General features: G+C 42.4%; 1 protein-coding gene across 2 annotated transcripts in view; it reads right to left on the reverse strand.

Moving 5' to 3' along the window:
• Nucleotides 1–19,932, reverse strand: part of LOC108878435 (probable E3 ubiquitin-protein ligase HECTD4) — a 37,158-nt gene extending 17,226 nt beyond the window's left edge. Inside the window, exons 1-38 of one of the 2 annotated variants that reach the window (XM_018669137.2) lie at nucleotides 19,192–19,932; nucleotides 14,875–15,428; nucleotides 12,956–13,045; nucleotides 12,742–12,869; nucleotides 11,849–11,957; nucleotides 10,819–10,957; nucleotides 10,250–10,420; nucleotides 9,952–10,144; nucleotides 9,669–9,830; nucleotides 9,366–9,479; nucleotides 9,112–9,252; nucleotides 8,785–9,020; nucleotides 8,539–8,681; nucleotides 8,347–8,417; nucleotides 8,150–8,255; nucleotides 7,918–8,038; nucleotides 7,684–7,806; nucleotides 7,105–7,229; nucleotides 6,544–6,697; nucleotides 6,338–6,441; nucleotides 5,934–6,132; nucleotides 5,673–5,792; nucleotides 5,476–5,580; nucleotides 5,204–5,367; nucleotides 4,803–5,048; nucleotides 4,047–4,239; nucleotides 3,428–3,532; nucleotides 3,214–3,302; nucleotides 2,958–3,130; nucleotides 2,447–2,582; nucleotides 2,206–2,350; nucleotides 1,919–2,085; nucleotides 1,564–1,710; nucleotides 1,283–1,467; nucleotides 1,005–1,158; nucleotides 598–878; nucleotides 292–478; nucleotides 117–198 (exon numbers count right to left, since the gene is read on the reverse strand). In XM_018669137.2, the coding sequence (XP_018524653.1) occupies nucleotides 117–198; nucleotides 292–478; nucleotides 598–878; nucleotides 1,005–1,158; nucleotides 1,283–1,467; nucleotides 1,564–1,710; nucleotides 1,919–2,085; nucleotides 2,206–2,350; nucleotides 2,447–2,582; nucleotides 2,958–3,130; nucleotides 3,214–3,302; nucleotides 3,428–3,532; nucleotides 4,047–4,239; nucleotides 4,803–5,048; nucleotides 5,204–5,367; nucleotides 5,476–5,580; nucleotides 5,673–5,792; nucleotides 5,934–6,132; nucleotides 6,338–6,441; nucleotides 6,544–6,697; nucleotides 7,105–7,229; nucleotides 7,684–7,806; nucleotides 7,918–8,038; nucleotides 8,150–8,255; nucleotides 8,347–8,417; nucleotides 8,539–8,681; nucleotides 8,785–9,020; nucleotides 9,112–9,252; nucleotides 9,366–9,479; nucleotides 9,669–9,830; nucleotides 9,952–10,144; nucleotides 10,250–10,420; nucleotides 10,819–10,957; nucleotides 11,849–11,957; nucleotides 12,742–12,869; nucleotides 12,956–13,045; nucleotides 14,875–15,428; nucleotides 19,192–19,338 (6,009 nt within the window). In that variant the 5' untranslated portion in view covers nucleotides 19,339–19,932. Of the gene's footprint in view, nucleotides 1–116; nucleotides 199–291; nucleotides 479–597; nucleotides 879–1,004; nucleotides 1,159–1,282; nucleotides 1,468–1,563; nucleotides 1,711–1,918; nucleotides 2,086–2,205; nucleotides 2,351–2,446; nucleotides 2,583–2,957; nucleotides 3,131–3,213; nucleotides 3,303–3,427; nucleotides 3,533–4,046; nucleotides 4,240–4,802; nucleotides 5,049–5,203; nucleotides 5,368–5,475; nucleotides 5,581–5,672; nucleotides 5,793–5,933; nucleotides 6,133–6,337; nucleotides 6,442–6,543; nucleotides 6,698–7,104; nucleotides 7,230–7,677; nucleotides 7,807–7,917; nucleotides 8,039–8,149; nucleotides 8,256–8,346; nucleotides 8,418–8,538; nucleotides 8,682–8,784; nucleotides 9,021–9,111; nucleotides 9,253–9,365; nucleotides 9,480–9,668; nucleotides 9,831–9,951; nucleotides 10,145–10,249; nucleotides 10,421–10,818; nucleotides 10,958–11,848; nucleotides 11,958–12,741; nucleotides 12,870–12,955; nucleotides 13,046–14,874; nucleotides 15,429–19,191 lie in introns of both variants that reach the window. The other variant, XM_018669136.2, reaches the window with a different exon arrangement.
• Nucleotides 19,933–19,970: the final 38 nt, after the last annotated feature.

The raw sequence follows: 19,970 nt of genomic DNA on the forward strand, positions 1-19,970 counted from the left end.
GATTCAAATAGAATGGAGGTAAGAAAATGCTACAGTAACACAACTATTCATGTGGTGAACGTACACTATTGAAGTGAATTTTTACTTGCGATATTTAGTCATATCAAAACTTTTACCTTGGTCATGTCTCTGTCCATCTTCACCACCTTTTCCATGTTTGCTCCCGTGCCTAGCCGAAAGGGACGCCCCTCTGAGCTGCTGCATTTCAAAGAGTTTGGCAGAACAACCATGTCAGAAAAGCCTAGTTTGAGCTTGCTACTGTGAAATTAGAACATTAGGGGGAAGTCTTACCTAAGTAGTGGCTGTAGAACCTCATGAGAAGATTGGTCCTCTCTCTTGTGGATGAAGATGGACAGCTTGCCATCAACTGCCTCTCCTTCCTCCCCAACATCGTCAGACTTCAGAGCTCCTTTGGAACTGGCTCGAGACAAACTAGTATCTGGCTCTGAAGAACTGGGGGAGAGCAGGGTCTGACAGCCTGGTAAAGAGGGAGTATTGTAAATATTAAGAATTAGCTTATCCAGTTTAGTATTTGCTTACAAGGGCCACCCCATATCAAACATATTTATTTGTTACTCCAAGGGAGAAGAGACCAACCTGGTACTACATAGTCTGCCAGCTTGGCTAGCAGCAAGGCAGCTATACGTGAGGCAGGGTCACTTGCATCTTGTTGTTCCGCATCTAGCGTGTTAATAGAGTAGCTCCATGAGGGCAGGGCCACATTACCACAGTCCTCCACACTCATGAGAGGCAGCGCAGCCCGGCATAGCTGGAGGATGATAAGTACCAGCTTTGGAGAGGGTCTCTGATCGAGCAGCAGAGACAAGAGCTTAGAAACACAGGCTGGCTGGCTCAGGATAGCTTTCCCGATGTGGCTCCTGAAACACAACACAAAAAATATAAATATATATATATATATATATATATATACACGCACATATGCATGCATACATGATATAAATAAATACACAATATATATACATGACTTAACGACAAAACTTTACCTGGAAAGGTCATTGAGCAGACTGAGCACATCCTGTAAGGCATCATTGCCAGCTGCCTGATTCCCACAGCATTCTGTGGCTCTTGCCAGGTGATTGGTCAGCAGGCTGGACACCTGCCGTGCCAGACCAGAGTGCACTGCATCTGTAGACCCACCTTTGAAGAGAAAAATAACAATAATAACATCTTTAAAGTGTCCTCATCACTGAGTACTTTTTCCAGATCAACACTAGTCTCTGTTAACACAAAATCAGTGTGAGCAGCTATAGACTTTTCATACCTTCCACTTTCTCCCACTCAATGCATCGGTTGGCAAGCACCTGGAAAGCAGCCCAAGCCATGGTGGCCACCTTCTGCTTTTTAGTCTGTTTCTCGTTTGAGCTGCATTCCCTCTGACCACTTAAACTACACAGGCTGTCCATGAGCTGAACCAGCCCACTCCGAACTAGGCACTGCTCCTCACTCCTGTAACAACACAGATAATACATGAGGGTAAGCAATTGGAGGGTGTAGTAGTACAGGATAAATAAAAGAGAGATAATTCAAGATGGACTCTCTTGCCTGGTGTAGGGGATTGTGCAAAGCAAGCCAATGCTGTTGGCACACGCAATGGGGTAGCGAGCACATAGTGACACTACAGACGTCATGGTCTCCCCAAAGGCCTCTTGCACCTGCTCTACCATTCCACCACAGGTCAGCTCCTCAATCCTGCACAGATGGCACACAAACACAGATGTGTGGAGGAATCAGACACAATCAAACATCGTTGTACTATGTGCCATTAAATCTTTTAGAAATATGATGGCTGCAGTGCAAAACCTTACTGAGTGTATTAACAGAAGTTTTTGTAGTTATATGTGCATGTGCATGTGGACTAGGTTTGGATTGTTAACTGTGTTTCAGTATCTCTTCTTACCTTGGGCCACCTTGTAGTACCATAGTGACAGGCCCTACCAGGTGGGTAACCCCACCCACTCTTACAGCAGCGGTGAGCAACTCCCTCATATGAACAAGTGCCTGTTTCCGTGTGCTTCCACGTCTCCAACGTGTCTGCGCAGCAGACAGGAAACTGCTGCTTGACACCTACAGTAATGATGGGTGTAAAATATCTCAGTGTCAGACCAGAATTCAGCTATTGATTCTCATGCAGCTATGGCAACAAACAACTCAGTGAAAAAAGGCACTGATGAGTAGGAAACTTACAGCTTGATCAGGTGTAGTCCCGATAAAGGCAAACAGCTGTCCCAGCAGCACACTGTATGTTGGCTTGTCACGGCTGTCCTCTATGGCCAGAGACTGCAGCAGGGTAAATGAGCTACTGCGATGACTGGTAGGGTGGTGTCGCCTCCTTTAGATACAAAAAAAGAAATAAGTAAAGGGACAAACTCAATCTTTGTTTCATTCCTTGTTTCTTTATAATTAGACCTATCAAACCAACACAGACCTTTGTGTTGCGTGTGCAAATTCTAAGTCTTGGTTAGCAATCATCTCTAAGTCAGAGGGTGCAGACATGCTGCGCAGGAAGACTGGCTGCTTCACCAACGGGATCACTGTCTTGGCATCTGACACTGATTTAGAGGCTGACGCAAAAAAAAAAGAGAGAGAGGAAATTAGGTGAAAATGAAATTCATTTCCCATCAGTGATGTCTTGGGGTAACTAAAACACTTACCAATCATGCAGGAATTAATAACTGACAAATGAAAATCATGATTCACTGAAATAAGGCAGTGATACAACACATTTCCAGAAATTCATTAAAGTCAGACTCCCGTGTGAGTTATGTAACTGTACCCATAGATCTAATAAGAAAACTAGCTCAAGGACATTTCAATAATGTGGTTTGACAGCATTGGGACTGAACATCTGTTTGAAAGGACAAGTCTCTAATCAAAACAAGGTTTCTTTCAGCAGCTAATTAGTAACATGAGAGGACACATACAAAGATGCTGTGTACCTGGACCTGGTGTGCCAGCAGGTGTAGTGGTTAGACTTCTGCAGTGCGGAGCGATGGTAACATGGAGCAACAGCTCAGTGCGGTTCATCAGACTTTTTACCAGTGCCTTAGTTTTGGCAAGTGGGGTGCTACTTCTGATGTGTGCGGTGTTTACCTCCTGAAAGAACTTCTCCCTGTTGGCACAGATACATAATGTTAGAGCATTTACTTACCTATAACTGAAATTATATAAATGAGGTCATTTTGAATTACTTGCCTCAATGCAAGGACAACATTTTCCAAGTCACTAAAATCAATTGGGACCTCCTTCAGGGAACAAAGTAGTTCCAGCTCCTTAATTTTGTTCTGGTACAAAAAACAAAATCATTGAAAAACAAAGTAATCATTAATCACAGCAAATGGTAGTAGTAATGTTATACTCTCAATCTGTAAACTGTGTGTATGGTGTGCATGTGTAGGGTGAAGGGTACCTCAAAGAAGTGGTAGTCGTGAAAGAAAGGAGTATTGTTCTCCAGCTTTCCCTGCTGGGCCTCTTCTACCTCATTCTGCCACTTCTGTTCCAATTCTGCTACACTCTGAAAGCAACACAGGAGATAATTAGACACAGAGTAATAGTCTTCCACCCTTCCACCCTGTTCAGGTTGGTAGCCTGATTTACTTTACTTTTACTTGATTGTGATTTACTTTTTCTTTTATTCTCTACAATCAGGTCTTCTGGTCAACCTCAACCTTCTTTTAACTAATAACCTATTCATCTGCTTTTAATATTGGTCTAATATTTCCTCATTTACCAGAAAAAAATGTAACATGCTGCCTGCAATTAAAAATATCTTGAATTTATAGTCACACCAGCAGCATCCTGGTAAATAGAAATATAATAAGGTAGTACAAATATGCCCAGTGCAGTAACTTCATAGCTTTATACCGTGCAATCTAACAAAGAACCTGCTTGAACAGCTTCATTAAAAACAGAGAAAAAAAGCAACTTGTACTGTGTGTATGGTGCATCTTTAACTAATGGCAAGCAAACATAATTTAAAGCATATTGTTTAAAAAGAAAAAAAACCTTGGTGTGTAACTTTAGTTTACCTGCAGCTGACGCTCCATAGCATTGATCTTCTTGAAGGTCTCAGCCATGATCTTACAGACCAGGTCATACTCCTCTGTGTGATCCTCGCGGTACTGGTAGTTGACAAGTGACTGAAGGGCATCCACCAGGCTTAGATGTTTAATGACGCAAGATACAATAACCTCCTCCATAACATCTGGCCTGATCACCTCCCTAACAGAAAAAAATGTTGCATATAAAAGTTATATAATGCTTTTGACGAGAAAAAAACAAGAACTTTACTTAATAACGGGTATGCATTGATAAGATGGCTGCTTTGAATAGGGAGAACCACAAGCAAATATGTTGAAAACAGCTGTTGGAACACAACTGAAAATTTATAGGATAAACACAACACAACACTCAAGGCATATCAAATCCTAGATTTCTGGTTCTATTTTAAAGCCTGCTAAATCAAAATCACAATGACTTCAAAGGAGATTCTGATCAACTGTGGACAGTTTTGGAAAAATATTTATATTCTATATTACGTAATTCACTTTAAAAACTCTTTTAGTCTTAGTCTCTTTTAGCTTAGTTATTTTAAGTTACATAGCCTCTCAGAAAGAGTCATTTCAAAATGGCTTCCCCTCTCATTAGCTGTCTGAAAAAAACAGAATGCCTCTATTTGTAGAATGTTTGCCACTTGGGGGCAGTGACCACTGCAATTTTTGCACACAGTACAAAGATGACACATTTACACCCTGACTGTGACTGTGACAGCATGAGTGTCTTACTTGATGCTGGGACGGAACTGTGGTCGAGCCCTTCCGGACACCTCTCGTAGCCTACCCATGATGCCTGGAGGGAGACGGATACGAGGCAAGTCAAAGTAGGTCCCTGGCATGAGGCCTGGGGGTGGGATGAGCACGTCAGAGGGGTAGGTGAACTCTCGGTCCTCCTCAATAGTAAGTGGCAGAGGTGAAGGACTGGGCGTGAGGGCAGGAGAGATTGCACCATTTGCTTCCACCTGCCACTGGCACCTAGGGAAAAAAAAACAAAAACTTTTCATTATTCTGTCATCAGCAGTTTTGCATCATGTTTGACTACATACCACTAAAGAATAACTCTTACATTGTATTGTATTGATCACATGGGAAATCAATACTATAGCAGACTATTTTCATATAAGTGTCACCTTTGCAGCAGCTTTGAGCACAGCAAATCGTGGCAGGCTTCCTCCTCCCTTGTCACCTCTGGCCCGTTGTACAGAATGCGGAGCATTGAGCAGGCCAGCACTGACAGACCCAGAGCAAGGTCTGCCAGGAAGGGGAGGCCTCCAGAGACATCCTCGGATGACTCCTGAAAACAAATAGCGTCTTCAGAATTAGCTGTTGTTCCTCATGTTCAACACTGCCACTATGAGTAAACAATGCTGAGTGCTGATGTGCCAGTGTTGCCAAATTTTACCTGAGCTCTGACGGTGCAGGAGAATCCCCACATGGCTTTATCGGGGGTGTTGTGTTCACGGCCACTCCTCATCTCAAAGGAAAAGGTCACAGTGTCTCCTTCAACCTAAAGCAGGGAACAGAAAAAAATTGACTTTTCAAGACTGTATGCATACTAAGTGTTCACTGTGTGTGTTTGTGCAAAACAGCTTCTTGTACCTTGACAAGGTCTTTGGGCCATCCTGTCCCCAGGACACTGCGACTGCCATATCCCAGAGTGTTCCCTCCATACTCTGTTACTTTACGACTATTAGTATTGGGTCCAGCATAGATAACCAACTAAAATATCAGAGAACACATTTAGAGTGAAAATCCCCAAACTAAAGATTTGCTATACTTCAGAAATGGCACAAAATACATGCAACAGCTACAAAGAGAGAAGACGATGACGTACAGCTGGTGTATTGTGAGAGTCATTACCTTGTCATAGTCATACTGTGAAGAGCAGCGAGAATCAAAGCGAAGATACAGGCAGCGAGCTCCTGGGATGTGTACCGTCTCCTTGAACTTGTAATTGTCCCTCACAGGGTGCACCGTCTCTACTGTTTTCCCAGCAGCCCATGGGGCTGGGATTTTCAGTCCAGTCAAGAAACCTGGCTCCTCACGTTCGTCAAGAATTCTAATATCAAGGAAACAAACAAATTTCTGGTTTTAGAAAATGGAGCTTTCCATAGACAGAACAGTTGGCACTTATGTTATCATTAGCCCTTCTGTAAACATGGTGGAATCAGATTTTCCTCATGAAAATGCTAAATTATGCAGAAAAGTCATCCAATACATGATCAGATGAATTCATTTGTGAATCAATTAACATTTTAACTTACTTGTCATCAGTGGCACATGCCTTCGCCCCCTGCCCTAGAGCACCACCCAAAGGTGGAGGCTCTTCAGTGAAGAGTGGAGACTGAGTCTTTAGTAACAAGGCAGTCTGGAAAACAGAGAGCAGAATAAATACTTTAATATGAAGACGAACAAAAAAACCCTTTTAATTTAATTCAAGATTTGTCTTTTGGACTGGCAAGATGCCAACCTGGCTGGTGTAGAGGACCAGCTGCACCAACTGAGGCATGAGGGCATCGGCGAGAGTGAGGGTCTGCAGGTTGGGGTGCATCAGAGACGTGAGCAACACAGGCAGAAGGTGCCCAAGCATAGTGGCTTTGGTTACCTGTTCCAGGCCTTTCAACCTGATGATAGCAAGAGGGGAGAAGGTAAAAAAAACATTAAGGTGATGGAGTCTAAGCAGAAAAACATGACAAGAAATGGGGAAATCTGGAGAGGTAAAACAAAGGCACTGTTATTTTAAAGCCTGCATCCATAAATGATTTCTCATGCCGTCTCTTATTTTTTTAAGGAAGCTGCAGCATTACTTAGGTTTAGCTAAATCTTATTTCATGGTGAAATACTGCTTTAGAGCCAACTATAAGAGCATTATGTCTGGTTTCATTTTTGTAAGTTGCATTATGGTTTTATGGTAATACAGGTGACACTGACTTAAAGTCTGGTCATGAAATATATTAAAACAAGTTGCTGGTAGATGATAAGGGTATCCATCAACCAAAAGTACTTTAAAAAAATTAAATTAAAAGTTCACCTTGTTTCTCTGTCAGGGATGTCACTGTTAATCAGGGCTGTGGTCACCTGCTGCAGGGTTTCCAATACTTCATCACATCCCACCAGGATCTTGGTTGCTAGGGACAAGATGCTGCTTTGTAGCTCCTGAGGACAACACACAGAATAGGCCCACACTTACGTAACACTGCTTCCAAGATTTTCAGTGATAATTAAACTATACTATATGCTATACTGTATGATCTCTTTCAGGCACTATGGAAAGTGTACCCACATCATTTTTAAAATTTGTACACTCACAGATAAGAATATATTGTATATTAGCACAATCTAAGAAGTTAGTTTACAGATGAGATGGCTGTGTTTTCATACTTGCATCCGTGGGTAGTAATATTTATTAACAACACATTCTTAGTTGATACTGGACTATTAACTGATATCATTAAAACCGCAATGAGTAGAAATTATTACACGGTGCCACCGACATATGTTCATTTCCCGTTGCTCCGTTTCATGGGTTGGTCTCTCATTGACAGAAGACACACAAACAGACTCCACGTACACAGAGGTAGGGGTATTTAAAGGGGATGTTTACCTGTACCTTCATTGTTTCCCCTTGTAGGGAGCTGTCACTGTCGTCGTTATCATCCGGACGGATTAGAATGGTGTTACTGAGGAGGTGGTTCTGAACAGCCATGAGGTAGCGCAGACTAGGTGAGACCACCTACAGACAAAGTGGGAAAACATCTCAAGTTGGTACGAGTGCAATCTCACAGAACACGTAATCTCGGTCGGCACAAATGACATTTCAGTGTTGCTGAACAGATATTCATACTGGCACAGTGGAGAGCAGCTTCTGGAAGTCGTCTCGGGCGACAGTCTGACATTTGGTAATGAGGAGGCAAGATTCCCGGACTACAGTCTTGAGGATACAATGCAGCAGCTCATCACTCAGTCTGTGAAAGAGAGATCTCTGTCACTTTAAATGAGTAGAGAGCTAACTACAGAGAGCTAACTTAGGTTTGTAAACTAAGATGTAATATTGTTGGAACAGGGTTGACACTTACCTGTAATGGTCATCTTCTTCACTCCCAAATCTATTCTTTTGCAGCTGGTCTGCCAAGTTAGTGAGGATGACATCCCGAAGCTGAGACAGACCACTGTTTCTTTCACCTGGGTATCACACACAAACAATAAGAGATATATTCGCCACAAAAACAGAGGAGGTGCCAGTTACATTAAAATGAGCATGTTTAATAGTCACCTTCAGTTAGAACAAGTTTCAGCAGTTTGTTGAGTTCAGCCTCTCCCTGATACAAAGTATTCAGGCCTGAGCTACAGAGAAGAGGTAAACAAAGGCAGTTCATTTAAATATCATTATGATCACTGATGACACAAACTGTTACTCCTGTTATATATCTGAAGTATAGTATTTTATCTGGAATGTATGACTTACCTGATAGCCAGGCACACCTCTCTCTGAATCTCTGCTCCTATCTGATCCACCGGAGCCATTAGTAGCTGCCACAGGAGTAGGCCGGAACGGCGTACACTCTCCCTATTCTGCTCCGACTGAGGATTGAAAAACCTAAAAACCACCTATAGAGGACAGACAAAAGAAAATTCGTAAATAACCTTATGCACACAGAAAAACTGCTGGCTGGTTTCTACAAAACCATCCCAAGCTGCAGCTCAAACTGACCTGGAACACCACCAAGATGCAGCGGATGATGCAGGTATCTCCATTGACCATGGCCTTCTCCATGATGTCACAGATGCTGCTAAAGTGACGGGCCTCGATAGGATGCTGTTTACCCAGCAGGGCACCCAGGGGCAAGCTGTTACTGCTGGCTGCCAGCAGGTTGAGCTGGTGGATGCACATAGCACCTACGTGGTGAAGTAGCTGGTTGATCACCTCGCCAGTGGCCACAGTTTCCTCTGTGAAAGGACAGGTTTTGCAGACGATCAAATTTCTGCTTTAATATCATAAAAAGAGCCAGCTTGTGGTTTCAGTGCAGTCTGTGCCTACCTTTGGGTTCTTTGATGACATGGCTGACACCGAGCCTATGGCACACATGATGAAAGGCTTGGTTCCCAGGGTTGCACCACTGATCTATGTAATCACTGGAGCAGGTCCAGATCAAGTTGTTCAGTGCATCATAACATGCTCCTATGAAGTCAAAGATTACATAATTAAATGCCCATTACTTTGTCTATACACTGTGTGACTGTGTCTTGTGAGTTCAAAATATACCAGTAGAATGTGATGAAAGTTGAGCTCACCTAACCCTGCCACCTGGGCTCCCCTGCCTAGAGAACTGCCAGGAGCATCAATGAGGTCTGCGCGGCTGCTGAACTGACCGTCAGCCAGGTTAAAGACCAGGCTGGACGCTAAAACTGTACAAAAATGAGAAGTTATTCAGTCAAATTTATACAGAATATTTGTAATTAAATGTGATATGAAATTCTTGTTTTTTTCACTTTTCCAAAGTTTTAAAAGAATAAAATCGCAGCATAACTGTCAGACACTATGACAAAAAACTCAACATAATGAGGATTAAGCGCCGTCTGTGTGTGTGTTCTTACTTTTGAGAGAAGACAGGCTGCTGGTACCCCCAAATAGGGAGCGTGTGGCAGAGCTCCCAGATACACCAGGAGGTGAGACCAGCATCACTAGATAGGTTCCACACACATACATCGGGGTCTTTCTCAGAGTCTTCAGAGGGAGTCCACAGCTAGTGTTGACAGCTACGAAAGAGTTGAATAGAAAAGAGTCACCAGGGAATATTTTACTATTTTATGTGATGACAGAAAGTCACATATATAATCCACAAGATTTGCACATTAAAGCAGTTTGGTGATGAATTACCAGATTGTTCCTCTTTGACAGTGTTGGTAATTGCAGAGCCTGTGAGAGCAGCCAATGTGGCAGAATGAGAGGCCCGGAAGCGTGACATTCGACTCAAGAGAAGTTCATTCAAGCACTTGGAAGACTCGCCCTCCTTGCGAGTAAGAATAACCCTCTCCTGCAAGATGTCTGCAACGCATAACCCCGTCTGTGTCTGCACCATGAACAGGGGAGAGAAAACATCAAAGATAGAAAAACAGATGTAAACATACTGAATACAGTTGAAAGTACTGTATAAGGCAGGGGATATAGCACTCACAGACAGGTGAAAGACATCCATGAAGACAGAATGGCCTTTCTGAGTCTTCTCATTGAGACTGGCTGGGGACCAGACCCAGTACAGGTAGGTTCCATCTGAGCAGAGGTGCAGCGTGGTCATGCTGCTGCCCACGGGGAAGTGATGGGCTGGCATGGGCACAATCTGGCACACCTGAAGATGGCACAATGAACATTAACCCCAACTGCATGCACATCAACTGAATTTTTAAGAGCTGGTTGGACTTTAATGGCCATGCTTAAGACTGAACATTGCTTTTATTTAGTCCTTGAGTCTGTATGAATTAATGTATGTGTCCATTACAATACCACCCTGCCTCTTCATTGCTTGTATTTGCATTATACCTTTACTGAATCCTAAATAGAAAGAAATGCTGCCAAAATGTTAGCCTTATTTTGTATGATGGGATAATAAAACAGCACTGAAATTGCAAATATAATTACAATATACGCTCTAGAAATATAGAAAAATGCAAAAAGATTTACAATGTCAAATACAACTCAATGATGTGACATCAAATACAAAACAAAGGCAGAATAATGAAACAGTACCTGGAGGGTGAAAGGGTCAATGACCTGGCACAGCTGATGAGGCTTGGCATCAAAGGAAGAGGGACGGTGGAGGAGGCGACTGCTGCTGAAAACCACCCAGCCGGGCTCCAACTCTTCATTTCGACAGTACACAAAACCCCTATACAAACACAGAGCCTTCATTTCACTGGATTATTGTGTATGCTTTATTTTTGTGCCAGACCCAGTTGAGACACCTGGGTTTGATGCCAAATATCCCTGTGCTTAAACAAATAATTACATCCAAAAACAGCAAAACAACAAAATGTATACATTATCACACTGACTGATAATCTACTTACTGATTACATCACAAATTCTCAGCAGTACTTAAGACTGCAACAGACCTAAGCATCTTTTTTACCCTATTATGTCCTGACTACGCCAAGATATTGACAGTGTGTCCTCCAAGAAAAGCACTGGTGAGCTACCTCAAATCTATTATGGTCTGGAAATCTAGTCAGTTGCCATGACTATGAATTGTGCTAGGTGCAGTAGGTTATTTAATGGTGGTTCCTGTATTAGAATTCAATTTCCCTGCAGAAACATTTGTTTTCAAAGTCATTATTTCTCAGATGGAATCAACAAAACAGAGATAATTCTAGCAAACAATTAGCTACCACACAGGGCTAAATCTTTTCTGCAAGCTATTCTGCAAGTGAAAACAATGAAGTCTGGGCACTTTGAATTCTAAAAACACATTGCGGAAGGAAGCTGCCCTCTGCTTGCAAATTGGGTAATTTGCTACCATAGCATGGAATTAAGATGCAGGGCACACATCACCCCTTTGTCCCTTTTAAAATCAACCATGTCAATCAAAGACAGTTGGGGAGGATGTGACTGTGTGTTGCAGATATTGGTTTAAAAAATGTCCAGGAAATAATGTAGCACCATCGTTGGTAAGTGATAAGGGATATTTTTAAGGTTTCACTCTCTCTTTCTGTCTTTCTCTCCTGCTGTTCACTGAATGCTGCAGATAAAGAAAGGCAGGCGGGAATGAGTGTCACATTACCTCAGTGTCCCATGTAAACCAGAGCCCAGCTTGCTGAGTCCTCTCCCAGAGGAGTTAGTGGTATACAGATAGAGCCCGTCTGTGGCTAGACAGCGCCCCAGGTCAGTGTCTGCAGGACACAGGCACAAAAAAATAAAAAATGTAAAAAATCAGTAGGAGGTTAATGACAGACACATGACAAACAACTGATGTGAAAAGTATGGGAAGGTATCAACAGATGAGTGGACCAAACCAGACAGGAGAATTAGGATGCTAAACAAGGTGGAGGCAACTCTTTGCTTTGTACACCTTTTGAATTTTGGAATTGCGATGCCTTTAGGTAAAGAGACTCAATACTGATCTAGTGTCAGATTATCTTGCAGATGCATAAATATGGGACTTGCTTTATGGCTGATCAGGGCCCTGATCAGCTTCCATCAGTCTACAAGGTCAGCTGATCGATTGCTGGATAGTGAGACATCACTCCCCCCACCTGCTCTGCTTTATCCCCTAAAACTCTCACAGTTACAATTTCGGTCTTTTGTTTCACCTTAAGCCCAAATGTCTTCACGGTGGGTATGCTTATACAGTAAAATGAGGCCAAAGCCTTACGTGAGACAATGTGCTCTCCACCCTTTAGTCTCACTGGGATTTCAGACACTTTGTGCATTTCTGACAAAGGGGATTATAAATAATCTAATGGTGAATAAATAAAGCAGAATGAAGGGCAGTCTAATGATGGCAAGTACAACAAGCACAATCCTCTGCACAACCCACAAGCCAGAAAACGAGATGTGTACAAGATATAATTTATCACAACCAAATGAGCGCATCTACTGTGACCTAGTATTCATATTTTTTGGTTTCACAAATGCAGAGGCTGATCACACATACAATTCTAGAAGGGTTTTTACCTTTACTCTCTGCTCCTCCAGCAGAATTATCAGGTGTGGGCAGCATGTCCTCAAAACCCCAGGACACACTGTGTTTGCCCCCCAGGAGACAGGATGGAGAGCCTGGGCCTCCTTCCAGTAGCAAAAGTCTGAAGCAGGAGAGATACAGAGTGGTAACGAGTTGGGAGCTGTCACTAATAATTACCTTTCAGATGAAGCAAAGCAATGCCCTCACCTGTACAGCACATCTGACACAGGGAGCTGGCCTAGATCGGTTTGTTTCTGCAGCAGGTGAACTGTGTGGATGAAGGTCTTCAGAGATCCCCTGGAAAATAGTTTGGCAGATTAGTCAGGAGGTCTCAGCATGAAACACAAGTGAAAGCTCATTGTTAAGTATTTCTGGAACTGTAAGTGGAATAATGCTCGGCTTGAATTAAGGAGGGGATCTGATGTAATGTGCTGGGAATTACAATGCAATCTTTTTTTGAATCTGAATAAAAGATTTTTTTCCATTAGAACACAAGAGAGATTATTTTACACTGCGACTCTCTGAAGGGTGTAATGAGCAACCTACTTAAGTTTATGCAGTGTTCATTTACTGCTTCTCTAAATCCAAGACCTAACTATTAACTGAATACATTCAAGTAATTCTACATTCAGGGAGACGACCTATGCAAAGAGAGCTACTGAACTGATATTGTGGCATTCTCTGAGGATTGTCTCTGTAGCGTTGGAAAACAGCTTTAACAGGGCATCAATACAAAAAGGAAGGATAGATAGTGATATTGAGTTAACTGTCTGTGGTAATAACATATTTTTACAGTCAACCATCATACGTGTGTGGCGCTAAGGGGCCTAAAAACCGAATTCTGACTTGTATTTAACAAACATTTTGCAATGACACTGGGAGGCAGGGGCCAGCCAGGGACATCCTGCCATGTGCTGTACAGGCATGTATGTTTGATTCAGTGTTTAAATGTTCCACAGGCAACAGACGATAAAAATGAGTCAGCCTTGTGTCGGTGTCCCCCTCCACACCTCGCTATGTAAACATCTTATCAACAGCTGATATCAAAGCACATGGCTATGCAGTCTATTTGCTTATTTAACCCTTTAACACAATAAATTTACCAACCGAGCCCAGCAGAGGTGAGGGGGAGTAAAGCTGATAGCTCTTTAATTAGCTCCCACTGTTGGTGAAAAGGCACCAGGGCTGGATGGTTCCCCACAACAAAGAGCTCTCAGCCTCAACAGAGGCTGAACAAAGAGTGGAGAGTTCTGGTTTTGACAAGTCAAGATCAGTTGTCACCAACAGAAGCCAGAGTTCAGACACAAAAAAACACACACGTTCTGCTCGTTTGTGAGGTGACAAACAGAGAGACACAAAGCTAATTATATTTGACTTAAGAGTTTAAATTATTTTGCTATAGATTTTTGCTTGAGAGCAAAACACAGGTCACATATCGTCACCTCTTCCACACTGCGTGTAGGGCCCCGTCTCTCCACAAGGGCCCTCTGCTGCGGCCCTGTGGATTTCACAAACAGTGGCTGTAGCCACAGTAGTTGAGACTACAGCAAACTTTGGTTGTAAACATTAGTGTGAGGTCAGAACATCAGAGCACAATGCTGATGCTGAGCTGACAGCAGGAAAGTCTGATTATACAAGTTTAAGAAAGGAATATATACAAATATCAATCAACAAATGTCCAGCTACTTCTTTCTATGTGATCGTGTAAACACCCAAGCGAGACTGCTACAGTGTGTTATGGGCTGTTTTTAGCACTGATTCAGGCATGATCATTTATGCTGTATGTACACTGCAAAGAGAGGAAAAGAAACAAGTCAGTTTTGTCACTATGTGCTTATTTGAACACTGGCTGCCAGGAGTAACTGTCACTTGTAGATTTACTGATGAAGTAACTCAGTAGTGTTTTCATTAAGATACTTTTTAAATCACATTTAATCACATAATCAAATATCATTTGGACTGTTTTGACTTTGACTATGAGTTCTTGTTACTTTGTTACCTTCTGTAAAGAGTTTAGCTAATCTAATAATCCTTTACTGAATATCATTGATTCAGTACACTGTCTACAGGAGCCAACAGAGAGATCTGTGATGGTCGGACAGCAAGGAGAGAATGTATAGTCTCACCTAGCACAGGCAAGTGCCACAAGTGCAGCAGCAGCGTTTTCCCTCTGTCTGTGTGTGTGGAGGATCTGCATCTGAGCTTGCCCCTGCGGTTGGCCTGACTCCTGGGTACCATCTTCCAGCCAGGAGCAGAGTAGCCCCTCCAGGCCATTGAGGCAGTCGGCGGGCTCTTTGCTGAGGCTGAGCGGCTGGCAGTCCCGGAGGCAGGCCAGCAGTACCTCTGCTGTGACACCGCAGAGCGCTGGGTCACTGCGAGTCTGGGACTGCAAAAGGGGAAAGACCAGCAGCAGACCGACACGGGAAGTGAAGGGCGCCTGCTCGGGTTGCTGGAGCAGACCTTGTCTTTTGAGCAAGGCCAAGGTCTCCTCATCAGCCCCTCCAGTTCCCTCTCGCTCCTGCTGCTCCTCCAGGGCCAACTGCCGCTGTGCCCCCCACAGGCCACGCAGAGCATTGAGCCGGTACTCCAGCAGTCGTGCGTATGCATTGCTCTGATTGCCACAGACAGCGCGCAGACGCTCAGCTAGCTCTACCGGGTTCTTTGTCTCAAAAGTTAGAATCTGGAGTGAAGGACAGGGGTGGAGAGCAGGGAAGAAAAAGAAAAAAAGATTACATTAACAGTAGTTATGACTGTAACAATTTATAAAAGAAAAAGACAGATGGAAAACACTGTATTTAATGACCTGGTCTGGCTACAGACAAATCAAATTTTGATGTCAAAGGTAATGTTCGTTCAGAAAATATGAATTCAATTACAGAAGAAGATGACGACAGCAGTAGATAATTTAAATAGTAGTAGTAGTGACATGGATTTGAAACTGGGGTTGTTAGAGAAATCACTGTTCTACTTAGGAGAATATTTTTTTTCTTCTTTAAACTTGTGCTGTTAAACAAACAAAATAAAACAAACAAACAAACAAAAGAAAAAAACAGGTAGGGCTGGTCTATCTTGAGAAGAGTCAAAAACTACCAGTTTGTCCACAAGATAGTTTACACTATATAGGCCACTATGCAGATTTTAGTTTAAAACTAAGCAAATTATTTCTAACATGCCTGTGATTTATTAGTGGAACTCAAAGAATTTCACTAGCATATCTATGAATCATTTCCACAGGATAAACCCTTGTGTCTACAGTTCTGTGGACTATGAAATAATGATCAGAGATAGCAAAGCACATTTGGGATAGCCTATCACAAGTGAAACAATGTGCTTCATGTGCACTTAGGCAGCATTTCAGATATTGATTACACTCTGTGGCCCACGAATCATGGGCTAGGAAAAAAAATCCATTATACCATTTAGCAGGCACAATTTGTATTGATTCAATTTCAGAAATGCTACTAATGTTACAGTAACACTCCTTAACTGGATGCTAGGCCTTCTCCACCTTGCTCTGCAAAACACTGCTGCAAGTGGATAAAAATAGTCAGCATCACAACACCTACGAAAACAGCACTGAATGACCCAGTCAGTCTTATAGGTGGACACAGAGAAGGGCAGAAATTTAGAAAATCAGAATATAACCTAGAACAAGAAGACAGACTGAAAGCTAAGAACACACGATACAAGGATATTTTTATGGTATGAGCTACTACTACACAGAGGTGTGACACCAGCAGACATAGCTACTCTACCTCTATTTAGACCACCCCATTTCCAAAAAGCTTGATTTAGCTCTTATAGGTCTCACCCACATACATGTTGCTGTTGTTATTTTATGATCTTTGGGTTTCCTGAGACATTGTCATGGGGTTAATGTAAACATACTTTATAGTCATTGCTGTATGCTATTATTTCATTGTATGAATTGAAGTTGCAGAATCTGATTACATAAAATATGTATTTATGTAAATATATGGCCAATGTCATAACAATTTTATGAGCCTTGTTGTAGGTCACTGTGGTTGGCACTGTAACAATGCTTACAAGGGTACAAGGGCAAAAATTAGACCAGTGTAACTTTTGCCAGCATGTCCACAGTGTTTCTTGATCTAGAGCAGCTTCAACAAAGAGCACAATTTCAGAAGCTGTGTTGGTCACTGCAGGTCTGTTGTTGAGCTTAACAAACTGGCAAAGCAAAGGTTGAGGGGTGAAGCTTAAACCTGCTCACAAACATTCATTAATGAACCAATGGTTTGACATCTGTCAGAGTGCCAATGGAACATATGCACTTACATCAGCCAAAATACACAGCATGTGGCTGACGGCTGAACAGTAAAAGGGGCCATCTGCAGCTGTTGTGTTTCTAACACTGGTACAAAATAGATTACTGATTATGGCACTAATATAATAGTGAATATAATGTGATATTGTGGAGAAAGACAACAGACAAAACTGGTCATTTATAGTATCAACTAGAGGTTAGAACAAAGGAGGTTATGTTGTGAAAGCAAAACACTGTAAAAACTAAATCAAGCAGGAGGTGTCAGCTGATGAGCACAAAAATCAACATAGTTCCTGTGTTTAAAAAAAAAAAAAAAAAAAAAACATTATATAGAATGTGTATGTGTGTATGAAGTGTGGAACTGTACCAACACGCCACTTCTCCCATCATATAGCTACAAGCTGGACCACTGTTATAACATACTCAAAAACAGAAAAACAAAACCAAGATATTGAAATATAAGCACATTAATATGAATTTCTTCAGGATTTTAAGCTAAGCTTTTTGGGGGGTTGCTATACGTTGACCAAATAAAAATGTTCTCTAAATAATAACTTGTGTATATGAATGAAAGCCACGTATCTGCACGCATATCCTTTTATTAAAATTCACTAGATGCAAAAACTTGAATTGGGAATGGTTGATTGCAGGCGTGAACTCTTAAAAAGTTAAAGTCAGATGCTTCAGATTCTATTCACAGTGTGTTATGCTACATATTATTTCTCCAATATATATGTTATTTCATAAAAAAACGGTTAAAATATTAGTGTTAATGGCAAGTTAGATAAAGGCACTACCATATCATGGCTAAATTGGTTTAAGTGGGTAAACATCACTGTGAGTCACAGTCTAATATTCATCATCATCTACCACCAACCAGACGTAAAACATGAGCTCATGAACATGTCACATGAGTACTGCGGCAAATGTACTCTACAGACTGATGGATACTACTAGCTCTGGCTTTTTTAAATGGCAGCGGACCGAAATATCGAGGATGTAAATATACATTGATAGCTCGAAGTTTCTATCAGCATCAATGTAAAGCATCCACAATCTGACAACATGCACACTTCCGGTTTAAAGATTTTGCCTTCAAAATAAGGGCCTATATTCCAGATAAAAAATATTTTTCACACATTAAATCTAAACACTAAAGTTTGAATAATTTGTGTCATGCACAAAACTCAAATTAGGGTTAACAAGCTAATTCAAAGGGGCTACCATAGAAATGTAACAGCAGAGTATATGTGTGAAAATGGCTGGCTGCACAACTATTAGAAGGTACTGTAAACAAAAAACTAGTACAGTCTATACACATTATTTAACACCCAGCTCTGGACATATTGTTGCCTCTTTGTGTTTAGAGAACAAAATACAGGCCATGAGGGAGGGTTGGTATCTGTTGAGTATACTACACTTGACAGTGATTGTAAAGCATTAAGGGTGTCATTAAGTGGTGTCACTCTGGTTCCACAACTCATAAACCACGAGAGCTATGTCATCTTCACTTATCACGTCTGTGGATTAATAGCTACGTAAGCCTATGCATAGTTCCATAAAATACTGGTCTGCATGCTGCTATTTATGCACTAAAAGAATGTTTACAGTCTGATGCAATTTGAGGATAGGCTTGCACAGAGAAGGTGCTGCTCTGGCACTACTATTTAAGTTGAAGCTATGCAACTTGACACCTGAGGTGGAGAGACAGCATGCAAGAGTATGTGCCACCTCATATGCAAACAGGGTCATTTGAATAATATATTAAATTGCAAATAAAACATAACGTCACTTGAACGTGCCAAAAGCTGAAACTATGAGTGACCATACAAACTTACAGACATGAAACGTTACACATCACTGCATGTGTAATTAGATAACGGCCCATCCAGTTGCATGACTCATATTTTGAAGGAAATTCCCGGAAGTGAGGTGTCATCAGTGAGGTGCTTGACAGTGGGTCAATAACAAGCAGGGCAGGAAACTTGCAAACGTTAGCGCTACCGTTATCTCTGAGGGTGTGTTGCAGCAGACAGTGAAAACACATTTGTACATTAAAAGACACACAAAGATACCATGATCACTGCGATCTGCGTGTGTTTCTATATATAAACCTTTGTCTGTGTGAGTGTGTACGCGAGAGATGGCTCTCACCCACCTCTTGCTCGGTGTCCCCCTGCTCCGACACTCCAATTTCACTGGGCAGTTCGGCCAGATCTGTGACTCGAATGAGTCCGTCGTGAAGGAAAATTGTTTCCTCCTTCACCGAAAGCCACTGGGACGAATCCACAGCCCCGGAGCCCATCGCTCTCTCCTCCGACAGTGATGCCAAAGGGGTCGAACATTAAAAATTCAGTGACAAGAGTGACAGAAACGCCCTAGCTAGCCTGCTAGCGAGCTACAATAACATAACAGCCGTTACCGTCTCCGTGTTATCTGACGATGGTGTTAGACGGAGCAGACCGTACTGCTAAGGGTGCAAGCTAACAGACGACAGCCGGGCAGAGAGCAGGCAACAGCGGCAGGTGCTCTTCACATAGCATCGGTGCTCGTGTCGTGCTAACAGCGGCTGCTAGCTGTCTGGCTCGGTTAGCTGGAAGCGAGGCTAACTTACCGTACGGTATCGTTATAACGTTACCGACCAGAGTGGGCGTGACACCCGTACTAAATCCGTTATCGCACCGCACCGTTAAAACGACAGCCTTTTCAAGACGAAGACTGCACCTGCTGTGAGCACATTTCACAGTTAAAACCTGGAGGCAGACGGCTCCGCTGTCGGCCCAGCCGCTGTATCAGTGGCTGGAGAAGATAATGAAAGTCTCCCAGCTGTCAGTGCGACGCCATGTTTCCAAGGCCAACTAGCTGCTCCCAGCATGCACCGCGGGCCAGGATAAAAGCTGTCAAAAATTCATGAGTTCATTCTGGTGTCTAACACAA

The sequence above is a fragment of the Lates calcarifer genome, linkage group LG13 (genome assembly GCF_001640805.2).
Source record: "Lates calcarifer isolate ASB-BC8 linkage group LG13, TLL_Latcal_v3, whole genome shotgun sequence".
NCBI classification, from domain to species: domain Eukaryota; kingdom Metazoa; phylum Chordata; class Actinopteri; family Centropomidae; genus Lates; species Lates calcarifer.